General features: G+C 41.5%; 1 protein-coding gene across 3 annotated transcripts in view; it reads left to right on the top strand.

Moving 5' to 3' along the window:
• Positions 1-15304, top strand: part of UBXN2A (UBX domain protein 2A) — a 53966-nt gene that overhangs the window by 17770 nt on the left and 20892 nt on the right. For all 3 annotated transcript variants that reach the window (XM_032353191.1, XM_032353190.1, XM_032353192.1), the window contains exon 3: positions 7868-8006. In XM_032353191.1, the coding sequence (XP_032209082.1) occupies positions 7868-8006 (139 nt within the window). The remainder of the gene's footprint in view (positions 1-7867; positions 8007-15304) is intronic.

Here is a 15304-nt window from a genome sequence, read left to right as displayed (position 1 = left end):
CTCTTCATGCTTGTGTTCCCTCTCTCACCATGTCTCTCTGTCAAATAAATAAATAAAATCTTAAAGAAAAAGAGTTGGATGCTTAACTGACTAAGCCACCTAAGAGCCCCTCTTTTCATGCTCTTTTTAAAAGATTATTAATAATAAACTTTATTTTTAAGAGTAGTTTTAGGTTTAAAGAAAAATTGAGCAGAAAATACACTTCCCATATTCCCATCCTCCCCTTCCCCAGCGCACATATTTTCCTATATTATTAACATCTTGTATTATGTAGTGTATTTGTTATAATTTGGAACGAATATTGATACATTATCATTAATTATAGTTTACATTTCAGCCCATTTTTGAATTGTAATGTTCTTTGGGGTTTGACAAATGTTGCTGATGCATATGGGGTTGTGCTTTCTTTTATTTATTTATTTATGATGGTGATAATTATTTTAGTAATCTCTGTATCCAATATGGGCTTGAACTCACAACCCTGAAATGAAGAGCTGCATACTTTTCCATCTGAGCCAGCCAGGTGTTGTGCTTTTAATTCCAGGTAGTAGTTATTGTTTGTTTATAGGAAAGCACTTGGCTTTTATATATTAATCTTCTACAGCTTTGCTCAAATTGCTTCTTAGTTCCAGGAGTTTGTTGTTGTTGTTGTTTGGGATTTTCTGTGTACACAGTCATGTCATCTGCAGTTTTTTTTCTTCCTTCCCAGTCTGTGTACTTTATTTCCTTTACTTGTTTTACTGACTTAGCTAGGATTTCCAATATGGTATTGAAGAGAAATAGTGAGTAGGGGCATCTTTGTCTGATTCCTGATCTTTGATGGAGGGCATCTAGTTTCTTGTCGTAAAGTGTGATGTTAGCTGTGGGTTTCCTGTAGATAGATGTTCTTTATCTAGTTAAGAGAGTTCTTCTCTGTTCCTAGTTTGCTGAGGGTTTTTAATCAAGAATGAGTGTTGGACATCAGACCTAGCCATATTTAGCCTCCTTATGCTTAGGATAAGCATATTTCTTAAAACATGGTCCTTATTGCAATGTTTTGTACTATGTTTAATTCTCACTATGTTCTGAGATAGAAGTTAGAACCAAGCTTTAATTCTAAATGAAAAAGAAAATGGTTTTTTTTTTTTTTTAAAGATTTTATTTATTTATTTGACAGAGAGAAATCACAAGTAGATGGAGAGGCAGGCAGAGAGAGAGAGGGGGAAGCAGGCTCCCTGCTGAGCAGAGAGCCCGATGCGGGCCTCGATCCCAGGACCCTGAGATCATGACCTGAGCCGAAGGCAGCGGCTTAACCCACTGAGCCACCCAGGCGCCCAAGAAAATGGTTTTTAAGATGTGCCTTTGAACTGCAATTTAGAATTTCCAAGCTAATTCAGAAAATAGTAGCTTTTTCCATAAAGGACTCTTAACTCTAGGAACAAACTGAGGGCTGCTGGAGGGGCAGTGGGTGGAGGGGTGGGATGACTGGGTGATGGGCATATTAAGGAGGGCACGTGAGGTGATGAGCACTGAGTGTTACATACAACTGATGAATCACTGACCTCCACTTCTGAAACTAATAATGTATTATGTATTAATTAAAGTTGAAAAAAAAATTTAAAAAGAATGCGTGTTGGATGTTGTCAGATGCTTTTTATCTGTTGATATGATCATGATTTGCTATAGCATATTGATGCGATGGATTATATTAATTGATTTTCTCATGTTGGATCAGCCTTGCATGCCTGTAATAAATCCTACTTGGTTGCAGTAAGGATTTTTGCATCTGTGTTCATGAGAGATACTGGTGAGGGAGCAGAAGTCAAGCTGAGGGTAAAGCACAAGCTGACACCTCATAACCCCCCAGCTCCCAGGTGGGATAATGTGTACACTCCTCAGGCACTGTTGCTTGCTCTTAAACTAAGGGAAGGAAAAAGCAAGTGGTTAATAGAGACCACAGTCCGGGAGTCTTCATCAGTTTACAAACGACTTAGTGATTTACAAGAAAAAAAGGTTCTTATCAAAAACCTAACATCCAGAAGCAAACTCAGTTATTTTCATGTTAATTGCTTTATTAGAGGGAAAAACCACCTTAACTTAACCTAGGCACGTCCTCAGGTATCTTGTAGATCCTCTTTAGCATATGAAAGTTTTTTTGAAAACTTCCCTTTTTCCTTATCTCCCCCTGGGCACCCCTCCCAAGCTCTGAGCCACAGCTCTTTTCTCCCTGGGTGGGTCCTGTCCCCATCCTTTAATAAAATCACCATTTCTGCACCAAAGGAGTCTCAAAAATTCTTCCTCGGCTGTTGGCTCCAGACCTCACCTATATTAAAAAACTACATCAATATTGTTTTTTTTTCCTTTTTTGAAATGTCTTTGTCTGGTTTTAACTTTATTTTTTTAAAGATTTATTACTTTAGAAATAGGGGGAGACAGAGTGTGCACATACGAGCAAGGGAAGGCGGGTGAAGGAGTAAAGGGAGGAGAATCTCAGACTCTGCTGAGCAGAGTGCCTCATGAGATCATTACCTGAGCAAAACAAAGAATTGGAGTTAAAAGAGTTCTGCTTTTATTTCCTTGAAGACATTGTAGATAATTGGTATCATTTCTTCCTTAAATGTTTGATAGAATTTACTAGTGAAATATTTTTATGTTTTTAAGATTTTATTTTATTTTTTTATTTGAGGGAGAGAGTGCGTGTGCACACAGGTGCATGTGGGAGCTGGTGGGGGACTGAGCTGAGAGGCAGAGGGAGAGGGAGATGCTCTCCTCAGCAGGGAGCCCCACACTGGGCTCCGTCCCAAGACCCTAGTGTCATAACCTGAGCAGATAGATGGTCTGGTCAGTGAAGCTTAACTGAGCCACCCACTAGTGAAATCTTTTCAGATTGTGAATTATTGACTCAGTTTTCATAATAGATAACGAGCCTTTGTGTATGTTCCTAAAATTTTGGTGGATTGTCCTTTCAAGGAATTGGCCTATCAAAGTTACCAAATATGTGGGCATAGAGCTGTTTATAATGCATCTCTACACCCTGTACTCTGGATCTCTTAAAAAACTAGACTGTAGGGACTCCTGGGTGGCTCAGTTGGTTAAGCGGCTAAGCGCCTTCGGCTCCGGTCATGATCCCAGCGTCCTGGAATCGAGTCCCACATCCGGCTCCTTGCTCAGCGGGGAGCCTGCTTCTCCCTCTGCCTCTGCCTGCCACTCTGTCTGCCTGTGCTCACTCGCGATCCTTTCTCTCTGACAAATAAATAAATAAAATCTTAAAAATAAAATCTTAAAAAAACAAAAAACAAAAACCTAGACTATTTCTTGCTCATCTTTGTATCTCCTCACCACCTACCATAAAGTACTCAATAAATGTTTGAATGACTTGAATTAACAAAATGAGGCTTAATAGAATTTGCATATCAAATAGGTAAGATAGGGGCACCTGGGTGGCTCAGTGGGTTAGGCCTCTGCCTTCGGCTCAGGTCGAAGTGGGGCTCGATCCCAGGAGTCCTGGGATCGAGCCCCACTTCGGGCTCTCTGCTCGGCAGGGAGCCTGCTTCCCATCCTTTCTCTCTGCCTGACTCTCTGCCTACTTGTGATCTCTTTGTCAAATAAATAAATAAAAATCTTAAAAATAATAGGTAAGATAAAAGACTAAAGCTACTTTAGATGCTCAGCTTTATTGTCTTTATATTAATTGTGTATAAACTGCTTTCTTATAGCTGGGACACGGGTGCACGAGCACCTGGTTCTGAGGGTCCCAAACATACCAGGTTCAGGCACTGGACACTGACAAAATCCAAAAGCAGTGAAACAGGAAAGGAATTTATTTCAGTGAGGCCAGTGCTGGAAAAGACAGCAGACCAGCGTTTCATACTGTCTCCAGAGTGTCAAAAATCCCACTAGGTTTATTTAAGGTAACTATGGGACAAAAGTGGGTGGTTGTGTGCACGTAGGCTGTGAAGGTCAAATTGATCATTGTCTTGGAGTCAGTCAGTCAGTCATGGGGTGGGTCTTTGCTAGTTCAGGGCAGTCCTTATTGCTTGAGGGGTAGTTTCAGTTCCCATCAGGGGATGCTTTGCCCTTAGGGTCTTTCACCTGAGCGAAGAAACAATCTTGAAAGAACCTAACTAGAAAGTGAGGTCAAGATGGAGGCAGCCAGGGGCGCCTGGGTGGCTCAGTTTGTTAAGTCTGACTGAGGTTATGATCTTGGGGTCCTGGGATCAAGCCCTACATTGGGCTCCTTGTTCAGAGGGAGTCTGCTTGTCCCTCTGCCCCTGCCCTTCTCTCTCTCTCAAATAAAATCTTAAAAAAGAAAAGAAAAGATGGAGTCAGCCAAAGTCCATTTTTTTCCTGGCAAATACCAGAGAGCATTCAGTGGTCCTAATAATAATATACATTTCTTTTTTTTTTTTTTAAGATTTTTAAAAATTTATTTATCAGAGGGGGGGGGGAGAGAGCGAGCACAGGCAGACAGAATGGCAGGCAAAGGCAGAGGGAGAAGCAGGCTCCCCGCTGAGCAAGGAGCCCGATGTGGGACTCGATCCCAGGACCCTGAGATCATGACCTGAGCCGAAGGCAGCGGCTTAACCCACTGAGCCACCCAGGCGCCCCAAGTATCCACATTTTTCAGATGAAAAAATCCAAATCACGTAGAGGCTGCTGGGTTTCTTGCCCAAAGTCAGTGTGACTCAGTACCTAAATACAGACACCAAAGCCTGAACTCCCATTAGACAAGATCCTCTACTGCTGCATAACTATACTGATTAAAGAGGGGAAGATCATTAGTATTGTGAGAAATCATCTTAGGATGTGATTATTTTTATGTAAAAAGTGTGTCATTGCTTTCAGAAAGGCATAATTAATACCTTGTGATAATATGAAGCATCTTAAGAATGTATATAGAGAGATTACCTAGAAGAGTAAAAAGCGTATACCTAAATTAAAATATTGCTCTGAGTGTTAGCATTTTAATAATAACATAGAGATGACTATTTTGTCTGGCGCAGTGATGACGAGCACAGGCACTGGTTCAGTTTCCAACACTGCCTCAGAGTAGCTTTGTGATCTTGAGCAAATTGCTTAGGGGTAGAGGGGGAAGCAGAGGGAGAGGGAGAAGCAGGCTCCCTGCTTAGCAGGGAGCTCTGGCAATGTGGGTGAATCCCAGGACCCCAGGATCACGATCTGGGCTAAAGGCAGAAACTTAACCAACTGAGCCACCCAGGCGCCCCCTCTTTTTTTTTTTTTTTTTTTTTTGGCTTAAGTGTTTTTTTGATGTGCTGAATGGGAATAAAAACAGTATGTGCCTTTCTAGGTCATTGTGAGGATTGAGTGAGTTAATTCATGTAAAGTACTTAAAATAGTTCTCAAAATATATTAAATGCTTAATAAATGTTAGCTGTTAAGAGAAGCTGTATAGCATATCATAGACAAGATGTGGAAGGCAGATTAATAGTGTTTTAATGTTGTCTTTGCCACTTACTACCTCTAAACTCATTTAACTTAACCTTTCTCTGACTCATTTTCTTTCCTCTAAAAATGTGGTTGAGAGTATCTTACCTTATAGTTCCTGGCACAGTATGAGAACTGTAAAAATACTATTTATGGACTCTGAGAAGTTACACTTCAGGACATGTATGAATTTTCTGTATGACTTTAAAAAGTTTGGTCAGAAACCATCTTTCCTGTCAAACCAAATCTTCAGTAATATTTCTTTTTTTTTTTTAAGATTTTATTTATTTATTTGACAGAGAGAAATCACAAGTAGATGGAGAGGCAGGCAGAGAGAGAGGGAAGCAGGCTCCCTGCTGAGCAGAGAGCCCGATGTGGGACTCGATCCCAGGACCCTGAGATCATGACCTGAGCCGAAGGCAGTGGCTTAACCCACTGAGCCACCCAGGCGTCCCTTCAGTAATATTTCTTGATAAAATACAAATGCAAAATGAAAACTTGTAGGTAGAGGGTAGGCAAAAGGTATAAGCTTTCAGTTACAAAATAAGTAATGAGAATGTAATAGATAGCATGGCAATTATAGTTTAAAATATTCTTTGCATATTGGAAGGTTGCCAAAAAAATTACATCTTAAAAGTTCTGATCACAAGAAAAACATTTCTCTGTGTATGGTGATAGATATTAACTAGACTTACTGTAGTAATCATTTTATAGTATATACAAATACAAATCATGTTGTACACCTGAAACTAACATGTTGATTATACCTCAATTTAAAAAATAGTACTGAGGGGCGCCTGGGTGGCTCAGTGGGTTAAAGCCTCTGCCTTCGGCTCAGGTCATGATCTTTGGGTCCTGGGATCCAGCCCTGCATCAGGCTCTCTGCTCAGGAGGGAGCCTGCTTCCCCTCTTTCTCTCTGCCTGCTTCTCTGCCTACTTTATCTGTCAAATAAACAAATAAAAATATTTTTTAAAAAATAGTACTGAATGTCAAACTGCTACAAATCAAAAATCTTCAGTGGGAAATCTTTTTTTTTTTTTTTTAAAGATTTTATTTATTTATTTGACAGAAATCACAAGTAGATGGAGAGGCAGGCAGAGAGAGAGAGAGGGAAGCAGGCTCCCTGCTGAGCAGAGCCCGATGTGGGCCTCGATCCCAGGACCCTGAGATCATGACCTGAGCCGAAGGCAGCGGCTTAACCCACTGAGCCACCCAGGCGCCCCTTCAGTGGGAAATCTTATTCTGTGAAGTATACAATCAATCAAAACTATGATTAGGACTGTTCTGGCACATTATCGCCTTTAGTTTTGAGTGCTTTCTGTTGGGGCACGGGGTGGCTCAGTTGGTTAAGGGTCTGCCTTCAGCTCAAGTAATGATGCCAGGGTCCTGGAACCAAGTCCCACTTCAGGCTCCCCTCTAAGTGCAGAGTCTGCTTCTCCCTCTCCTCCTGCCCCTCCCTGCAACTCATGTTCGTGCTCTTTCTCAAGTAAATACATAAAATCTTAAAAAAAAAATGCTTTTTATTACCAGAAGATACATAGTAACCCCTTATAAAGCTATTTTGAGGGGCACATGGCTTAGTTGGTTAAGCATCTGCCTTCAGCTTGGGTTGTGATCTTAGTATCCTGGGGTCAAGCCGTGCATCGCGCTCCTTGCTCTGAAGGACAGGAGCCTGCTTCTCCCCCTCCCTTCTGCTGCCCTGCTTGTGCTCTCTCTCTGTCAAACAAATAAAATCTTCAAGAATTAATAAATAAAGCTATTTTGAGCTTTTTGGGAAGAATTTTTTTTTTTTTTTTTTAAACTCTGGACCAGTAATTTTCGACCTGGTGAGATTTTTTTTTTTTTTAAGATTTTATTTATTTATTCGACAGAGAGAGAGAGAGAGATCACAAGTAGCCTAGAGGGGCAGGCAGAGAGGGAGGAAGCAGGCTCCCCACGGAGTGGAGAGCCCAACTCGGGGCTCGATCCCAGGACCCTGGGATCATGACCTAAGCTGAGGGCAGAGGAGGCTTAATTAACCCACTGAGCCACCTAGGCGCCCCGACCTGGTAAGATTTTTGTCCTGCAGAAGATACCCGGCAATGTCTAGAGATGGTTTTAGGTAATTAACACCAGAGGTGGGGTGGGTAGAGTATGCATGATCTGGGCATCTAGTGGGTAAAGGCCACGGATGCTACCAAATATCCTACGATAATAGGACAGCCCACACAACAAAGAATTATCCCTCCCCAGATGTCAATAGACTGAAGTTGAGAAAACCCTGCTCTGGACCAGAAAGGTTAATGACTTCCCAAGTTCACGTATCTGCTAAAATCTTAATTTAGAAGTGGGTCTAAACTGTGGAACTGGAGGCATTTCCATTTAGGACCCTTTAACTAGAAATTCATGTAAATTTTTGGAAAAGTAATGGTAGTGCTTAATATTCTTTTTTTGTGTGTGTAGGGTTTGTGAAACAGGATCTGACAACCAACCTCTTAGTGATGATCGACAAAGAAATTGTGAATATTTTGTTGACAGCCTTTTTGAGGAAGCTGAGAAGGTTGGTGCCAAATGCATGTCTCCCACTGAACAGAAAAAACAGGTAAATGTCCATAACTTTTTTCTCATCCAGTGTTTCTCAAAATAGAGACCATATTTTGGGTCTATGAGGTCAAAACTGTTTTCATAATAATAGTAGGATATTGTTTACCCTTGTCACTGTGTTGATTTTGTGCTCACACTGCAGAAGTAATGGTGGTTAAAACGGGCAGTACCTTGGGAGGAATGTAGGCAGTGACACCAAACTGTACTAGTAATTACTGTATTTTTTGCTTGCCGTTTGGTGGGGAATATGCTAGTTGCTATTAAGTGTGTCCTTCATGAAGCCAGGCTTGGGATAGCTTTATAACACAATGTGTGTGAGGAGAGTGCCTTGGAAGTAGATAGCTTAAAACCTTGCAAGCCTGAATTTGCCTTTATTCTGTCTTCACACTTGATTGATAGAATGCTGTTCTGGTAACTCAGCCTTTGTTGTGGGTTTTGTTTTAAGATTTATTTATTTATTAGAGAGAGCACTTGTGCACCTGTGTGAGGAAGCAGGTGGAGAGACCCAGGAGAGAGAAAGAATCCCAAGCAGACCCATGCTGAGCAGGGAGCCCCATATGGGCTCGGAGATCAGGACTCGAGCTGAAACCAATGGTCACTGACTGGTTAATTGAGCCACCCAGGTGCCCCATGGTATCTGAGCCTTTGTATGCGGTACGTGTTTACTCACTGAAAGCTATTAGAATCTTTAATCCTGTGTTCTTATGGGCCTTGATGGTGGGTCCTTTTTTATTCATTCAATCTGGAAACTCAGTTTTACCATTCTAGGACATTTTCTTATGTTGCTTTATCGGTATTTTGCTCTCCTCCATTGCTGGTCTCTCTAGAATGCTTTTACATACATATTGGACCTCTTGGATCAAGCCTCTTAATTTTTTATTGTTTCTTCTGTGTTCCACCTCTTTATAATTTTGTTCTACTTCAATTGGGATCTATCTTAGACCTTATATATATCATATATCATATCATATATCATATATAAGGTCAAAGATATATGTATTATATATATATATCAGTCTTTTTATTCAATTTCCAATTTCAGTTTCTTTTTTTTTTTTTTAAGATTTTATTTATTCATTTGACAGATCACAAGTAGGCAGAGAGAGAGAGGAGGAAGCAGGCTCTCTGCTCAGCAGGGGCTCGATCCCAGGACCCTGGGATCATGACCTGAGCTGAAGGCAGAGGCTTTAACCCACTGCGCCACCCAGGTGCCCCCCAATTTCAGTTTCTAAGAGCTCTTTTGTTCCTGAACATTCCCTCTCTTTCAGACATTATAGTCTCATATGAGTGTATTACCAATTTTGGATTTTTGTTTTTGTTTTTTTCTTTTAAATAGGTTCCATCCCCAGTGTGGAGCCGAAAACAGGGCTTAAACTCACAATACTGAGATCAAAACCTGAGCTGAAATCAAGAGTCTGGATGCTTAGGGGTACCAGGGTGGTGTAGTGGTTTAAGTGTCCAGCTGTCAGTTTGGCTTGGGTCGTGATATGGGGGCCAGGAATCAGACACTTAGCCAGCTGAGCACCCCAGGCGCCCCTGTTTTTCAGTTTCGTCTGTTTTCCTCGGTGTCTTTATGAAGGAATAATTCTTTTCCTATTTGCTTTGTTCTCTTTTATGTGAATATCCTGAGAGCAGAGACTTGGTTATAAAGGGCAATATAGTTAAATGGTTAAAAGTATGGATTCGGGGCACCTGGGTGGCTCAGTGGGTGAAGTCTCTGCCTTCAGCTCAGGTCATGGTCTCAGGGTCCTGGGATCGAGCCCCACATCGGGCGCTCTGCTCAGCAGGGAGCCTGCTTCTCCCTCACCCCCAGCCTGCCTCTCTGCCTACTTGTGATCTCTCTCTCTGTGTCACATAAATAAATAAAAATATCTTAAAAAAAAAAAAAAGTGTGGATTCAAGGGGCGCCTGGGGGGCTCAGTGGCATAAGTGTCCTCTTTTTTTTTTTAATTGTTTTTATTAACATAAAATGTATTATTTGCCCCAGGGGTACAGGTCTGTGAATTGTCAGGCGTATATACTTCATAGCACTCACATACCCTTCCCAGTGTCCATAACCCAGCCACCCTCTCCATACTACCCCTCCAGCAAACCTCAGTTTGTTTTGTGAGATTAAGAGTCTCTTATGGTTTGTATTCCTCCTGATCCCATCTTGTTTCATTTTTCCTTCTCTGTCCCCCAAACACCCCCACTCTGCCTTTCAGATTCCTCATATCAGAGAGATCATACGATAATTGACTTTCTCTGATTGACTTATTTCACTCAGCATATACCCTAGTTTCATCCACGTCATTGCAAATGGCAAGATTTCCTTTCTTTTGATGGCTGCATAGTATTCCTGTGTGTGTCTGTGTGTGTGTGTGTGTCTTTATCCATTCATCTGCTGATGGACATCTAGGTTCTTTCCATAGTTTGGCTATTGTGGACATTGCTGCTATAAACATTCAGGTGCACATGCCCTTTTGGATCACTACCTTTGTATCTTCAGGGTAAATACCCAGCAATTGCTGGGTCATAGGGTAGCTTGATTTTCAACTTTTTGAGGAACCTCCATGCTGTTTTCCAGAGTGGCTGCACCAGCTTGCATTCCCACCAACAGTGTAGGAGGGTTCGCCTTTCTCCACATCCTCTCCAACATCTGTCATTTCCTGACTTGTTAATTTTAGCCATTCTGACTGGTGTGAGATGGTATCTCACTGTGGTTTTGATTTGTATTTCCCTGATGCTGGGTGATGTAGAATGCTTTTTAATATGTCTGTTGGCCATCCATATGTCTTTTTTGCAGAAATGTCTGTTCATGTCCTCTGCCCATTTCTTGATTGGATTCTTTGTTCTTTGGGTGTTGAGTCTGATTAGTTCTTTATAGATTTTGGATACTAGCCCTTTATCTGATAGTTGTTTGCGAATATCTTCGTTTGTCTTTTGGTGTTGACTGTTTCTTTGCTGTGCAAAAGCTTTTGATATTGTTGAAGTCCCAATAGTTCATTTTTGCCCTCTCTTCCCTTGCCTTTGGTGATGTTTCTAGGAAGAAGTTGCTGTGGCTGAGGTCGAAAAGGTTGCTGCCTGTGTTCTCAAGGATTTTGATGGATTCCTGTCTCACATTGAGGTCTTTCATCCAATTTTAGTCTATTTTTGTGTGTGTTATAAGGAAATGGTCCACATTTTTCTGCATGTGGCTGTCCAATTTTCCCAACACCATTTGTTGAATACTGTCTTTTTTCCATTGTACATTCTTCCCTGCTTTGTCAAAGATTAGTTGACCATAGAGTTGAGGGTCTATTTCTGGGCTCTCTGTTCTGTTCCAGTGATCTATTTATCTGTTCTTGTGCCAGTACCATACTGTCTTGATGATGACAGCTTTATAATAGAGCTTGACGTCTGGAACTGTGATGCCACCAACTTTGGCTTTCTTTTTCAACATTCCTCTGGCTATTTGGGGTCTTTCTGGGATTTTCTCTTTGTCACTGAGACTTGTAAGTGTTACTATTAGATAATGGGGTATGGACCTATTTTTGTGGATTTTGAGGAGGATTCTCTTTGCCTCCTGGATTTTGATGCCTGTTGTCTTTGCCAAATCAGGGAAATTCTCTGCTATAATTTGTTCCAATATTCCTTCTTCCCATCTCTCTCTCACTTCTTCTGGAATCCCGATTATTCTAATTCATCCTATGGTATCACTTATCTCTCGAATTTTCCCCTTGTGGTCCAGTAGTTGTTTGTCTCTATTTTGCTCAGCTTCTTTATTCCCCGTCATTTGGTCTTCTGTATCCCTAATTCTCTCTTCAGCCTCATTTATCCTATCAGTAAGAGCCTCCATTCTTGATTGCATTAATACCTATTTTTATAATTTCAGCTTGGTTAGATTTTATTTCTTTCATTTCTCCAGAAACGGATTTTATTTCTCTAGAAAGCGTTTCTCTAATAGCTTCCATGCCTTTTTCGAACCCGGCTAGTGCCTTGAGAATCGTCTTTCTGAACTCTAGATCTGACCTTTACCAATGTCTGTATTGATTAGGTCCCTAGTCATTGGTACTGCCTCTTGTTCCTTTTTTTTTTTTTTTCCTTGCAGTGAGTTTTTCTGTCTTGTCATTTTATTCAGATAAGAATAAATGAACGAGGGTACCTGGGTGGCTCAGTGGGTTAAGCCTCTGCCTTCGGCTCGGGTCATGATCTCGGGGTCCTGGGATCGAGTCTGCATCTCATCTCGGGCTCTCTGCTCAGCAGAGAGCCTGCTTCCCCCACTCTTCTCTGCCTGCCTCTCTGCCTACTTGTGATCTCTGTCAAATAAATAAATAAAATCTTTAAAAAAAAATGAATGAGAGAATAAAATACTAAAAGGGTGACGTATACCCCAGAAAAAGTATGCTGAGATGGTATCTCACCAAATCAGAAGAGACCCCAAACTGGGGGGAGAAGAAAGGGGGTAAAAAGTAATGAAACAATATATGTTAGACTGGTGAATAGAACAGAGCCACCCACTTGATTTTGTATGTTGGTCTCTTAGAAGAAACTACCTCCCAAAATTTTAAAGAAAGAAAAACTTACATATATACAAAAATAAGGGTAAACAAAATGAAGGGATGGAATATGACTGTAAAGATAAAATTTTTTTAAAAACTTCTAAAAAAGGAATTGATAAGATAAATTGGTTGGAAAAATAAAAAGAAAAAGAAAAAAAAAGAGGAGAGAATGTGCTCAGGCTGGAGACTAGAACAAAGCCCTGTGCTAGATTTAGGCTATATTTTGATCTATTAGAAGAAATTGTATCCCAAGATTTTTTAGAAAAAAAAAAATCTACATGTATACAAAAAAATAAGGTTAAATACAATGAAGGATAAAATGTGACTATGATAATGAAGGTTTAAAAAGATTTTTTTTTTAGAAAGGTACTGTTGTTGTTTTTTAAGATTTTATTTATTTATTTGACAGAGATCACAAGTAGGCAGATAAGCAGGTTGGGAGAGGGGAAGCAGGCTCCCTGCTGAGCAGAGAGCCCGATGTAGGGCTCGATCCCAGGACCCTGAAATCATGACCTGAGCCAAAGGCAGAGGCTTAACCCCCTGAGCCACCCAGGCGCCCCTAGAAAGGTATTGTTAAGATAAACTAGTTAAAAAGCATTAAAAGAGGAAAAGTTTAAAAAATTAGAATAAGAAAAAAATAAAATTAAAAAAAATTAACTTTGCAAGACTAAAGGATCATGGGGAGAAAGCCATGAATTCCATGCATTGCTTTCCCCTAGCTCTGGAGTTCTGCTGTTCTTCTTGATATGTTAGCTTGGTCTTAGCTGGATGTTTTTGCTGATCTTCTGGGGGAGGGGCCTGGTGTAGTGGTTCTCAAATGTCTTTGCCTCAGGCAGAATTGCACTGCCCTTGCCAGGGTCCAGTCTAAGAAATCTGCTCAAGTTCACTCTTGGGAGTTTTTGTTACCTGAATGCTTTCTGTAGAGCTCTGGAGGACAGGAATGAAAATGGTAGCCTCCCAATCTCCGGCCCCGTAGGAGCTGAGAGCTTGGGGCCTGCTCCTCAGTGCGCCCTCAGAGAAAAAGGGTCAATCCATCCCGTCTCCTTGGTCTCCGGCTGTGTTCTTAGCTCACCTGGCCTGTGACCGAGCATTTCTGTCTCTGGCGCACAGCCCTGTTTAGAGTCTCCAAACCCAGCAGATTCCTACCTCCAGAGGAGAGAGGTGAGTCTCCCTGGATCTGCCACTTGTGGGGTCCCTTCTCAATGAGCAGTGCCCTGACTGTGCCTCGGATCACAGTTTAAGGTAACCCCAAGCTGAGAGCTCACTCCTTGGCTGCATCTCTGTAGTTGGCGTCTGGCCCCTCCCCCCATGGTCTCTCTTCCTGTTGTTTTTGGATTCATTTCTCTGCGCATCCTACCTTTCAGAAAGTGGTCAATTTTCTGTTCCTAGAATTGCTGCTCTTCATCTCTTTGATCTTCTGTTGGGTTTGTAGGTGTTCAAAATGGTTTGACAGCTATCTAGCTGAACTCCTACGACCACATGTCCTTTCAGTCTGCTACTCATCCGCCTTCTTGCCTCTTCACCTAAGTGTCCTACTCTTGATCTCAGCTCAGGTCTTCATCTCAGAATTGTGAGTTCAAGCCCCACGTTGGGCTCCATGCTGTATGTGGAGCCACTGTTTTCCTGTTTTTGTTGTTGTTGTTGTTGTTTTTAAGATTTTATTTATTTGAGAAAGAGCATGAGAGGGAGAGGTAGAATCAGAAGCAGACTCTGCACTGAGCACAAAGCCCAATGTGGGGCTTGATCCCACAACCGTGAGATGATGACTTAAAAAAAAAAAAAATGTGGATTCAAGCCCCAGCTCCACCCCTTACTGACTGTGTGACTTTAGATAATTTAATCAATCTGTGTTTCCATTTCTCTCTCTATGTAAAGGGATAATAATACCTACCTTCTGTGGATTTGGGGAGGGGTAAATACGTTTATATAGGGAGAGTGCTTTAAACAGGATTTGTTATACACTAAATACATAGGTAGGTAGGTAGATGTGCTAATAATATATGCTATCGTTATTATGATTATTTTCCTAACATCTTAATGGAGTGTTCCTTACTTAGTAGGTACTCAGTAAATGTATATTGAATAAATGCTTGAGACAAGGGAGAGGTTCTACTAGTCTGATATCTTCCTTCCTTCTTTATTCATTTGAGAGAGTGAGAGAACATGCAGTTGGTAGGGGAGGGACAAGCAGACTCCCTGCTGAGTAGGGAACCCAATTCAGGGCTCATGGGATCATGACCTGAGCTGAAGTCAGATGCTCATCCAGCTGAGCCACCCAGGCACTCCTGTTCTGATACTTCTAAAACAGTTTTTTTGTTGTTGTTTTGTTTTTAAGATTTTATTTACTTATTTGACAGAGACACAGGAGAGAGGGAACACAAGCAGAGGGAGTGGGAAAGGAGGAAGCAGGCTTCCTGCCGAGTAGGGAGCCCAGTGCAGGGCTCGATGTGGGCTCTTTCCCAGGACCCTGAGATCATGACCAGAGCTGATGGCAGATGCTTAACAATGGAGCCACCCAGGAACCCCTTAAACAGCTTTTTAATCAGTCCTGCATTTAATCTGAAGTAGCCCTGAATTAAGTAAACTCTGCCCAACATGGGGCTCGAACTCAAAACCCCGAGATCTAGAGTTTCGTGCCCCCTGACTGAGCCAGCAAGGGAGCCCATATACATTATTTTTGTATATTTTATACGTGATGTTCGCTGTTAAGAATGATACATTAGATTTTGAAGAGGGTTTAGGGGGATTGGCAGAAGGTGGTCAGAAGGCATAACCT

Source organism: Mustela erminea, chromosome 7, assembly GCF_009829155.1.
Source record: "Mustela erminea isolate mMusErm1 chromosome 7, mMusErm1.Pri, whole genome shotgun sequence".
Lineage (NCBI taxonomy): Eukaryota > Metazoa > Chordata > Mammalia > Carnivora > Mustelidae > Mustela > Mustela erminea.
The sequence above is the reverse complement of the archived record's forward strand: the minus strand, read 5'-3'. Positions and strand labels throughout refer to the sequence as shown.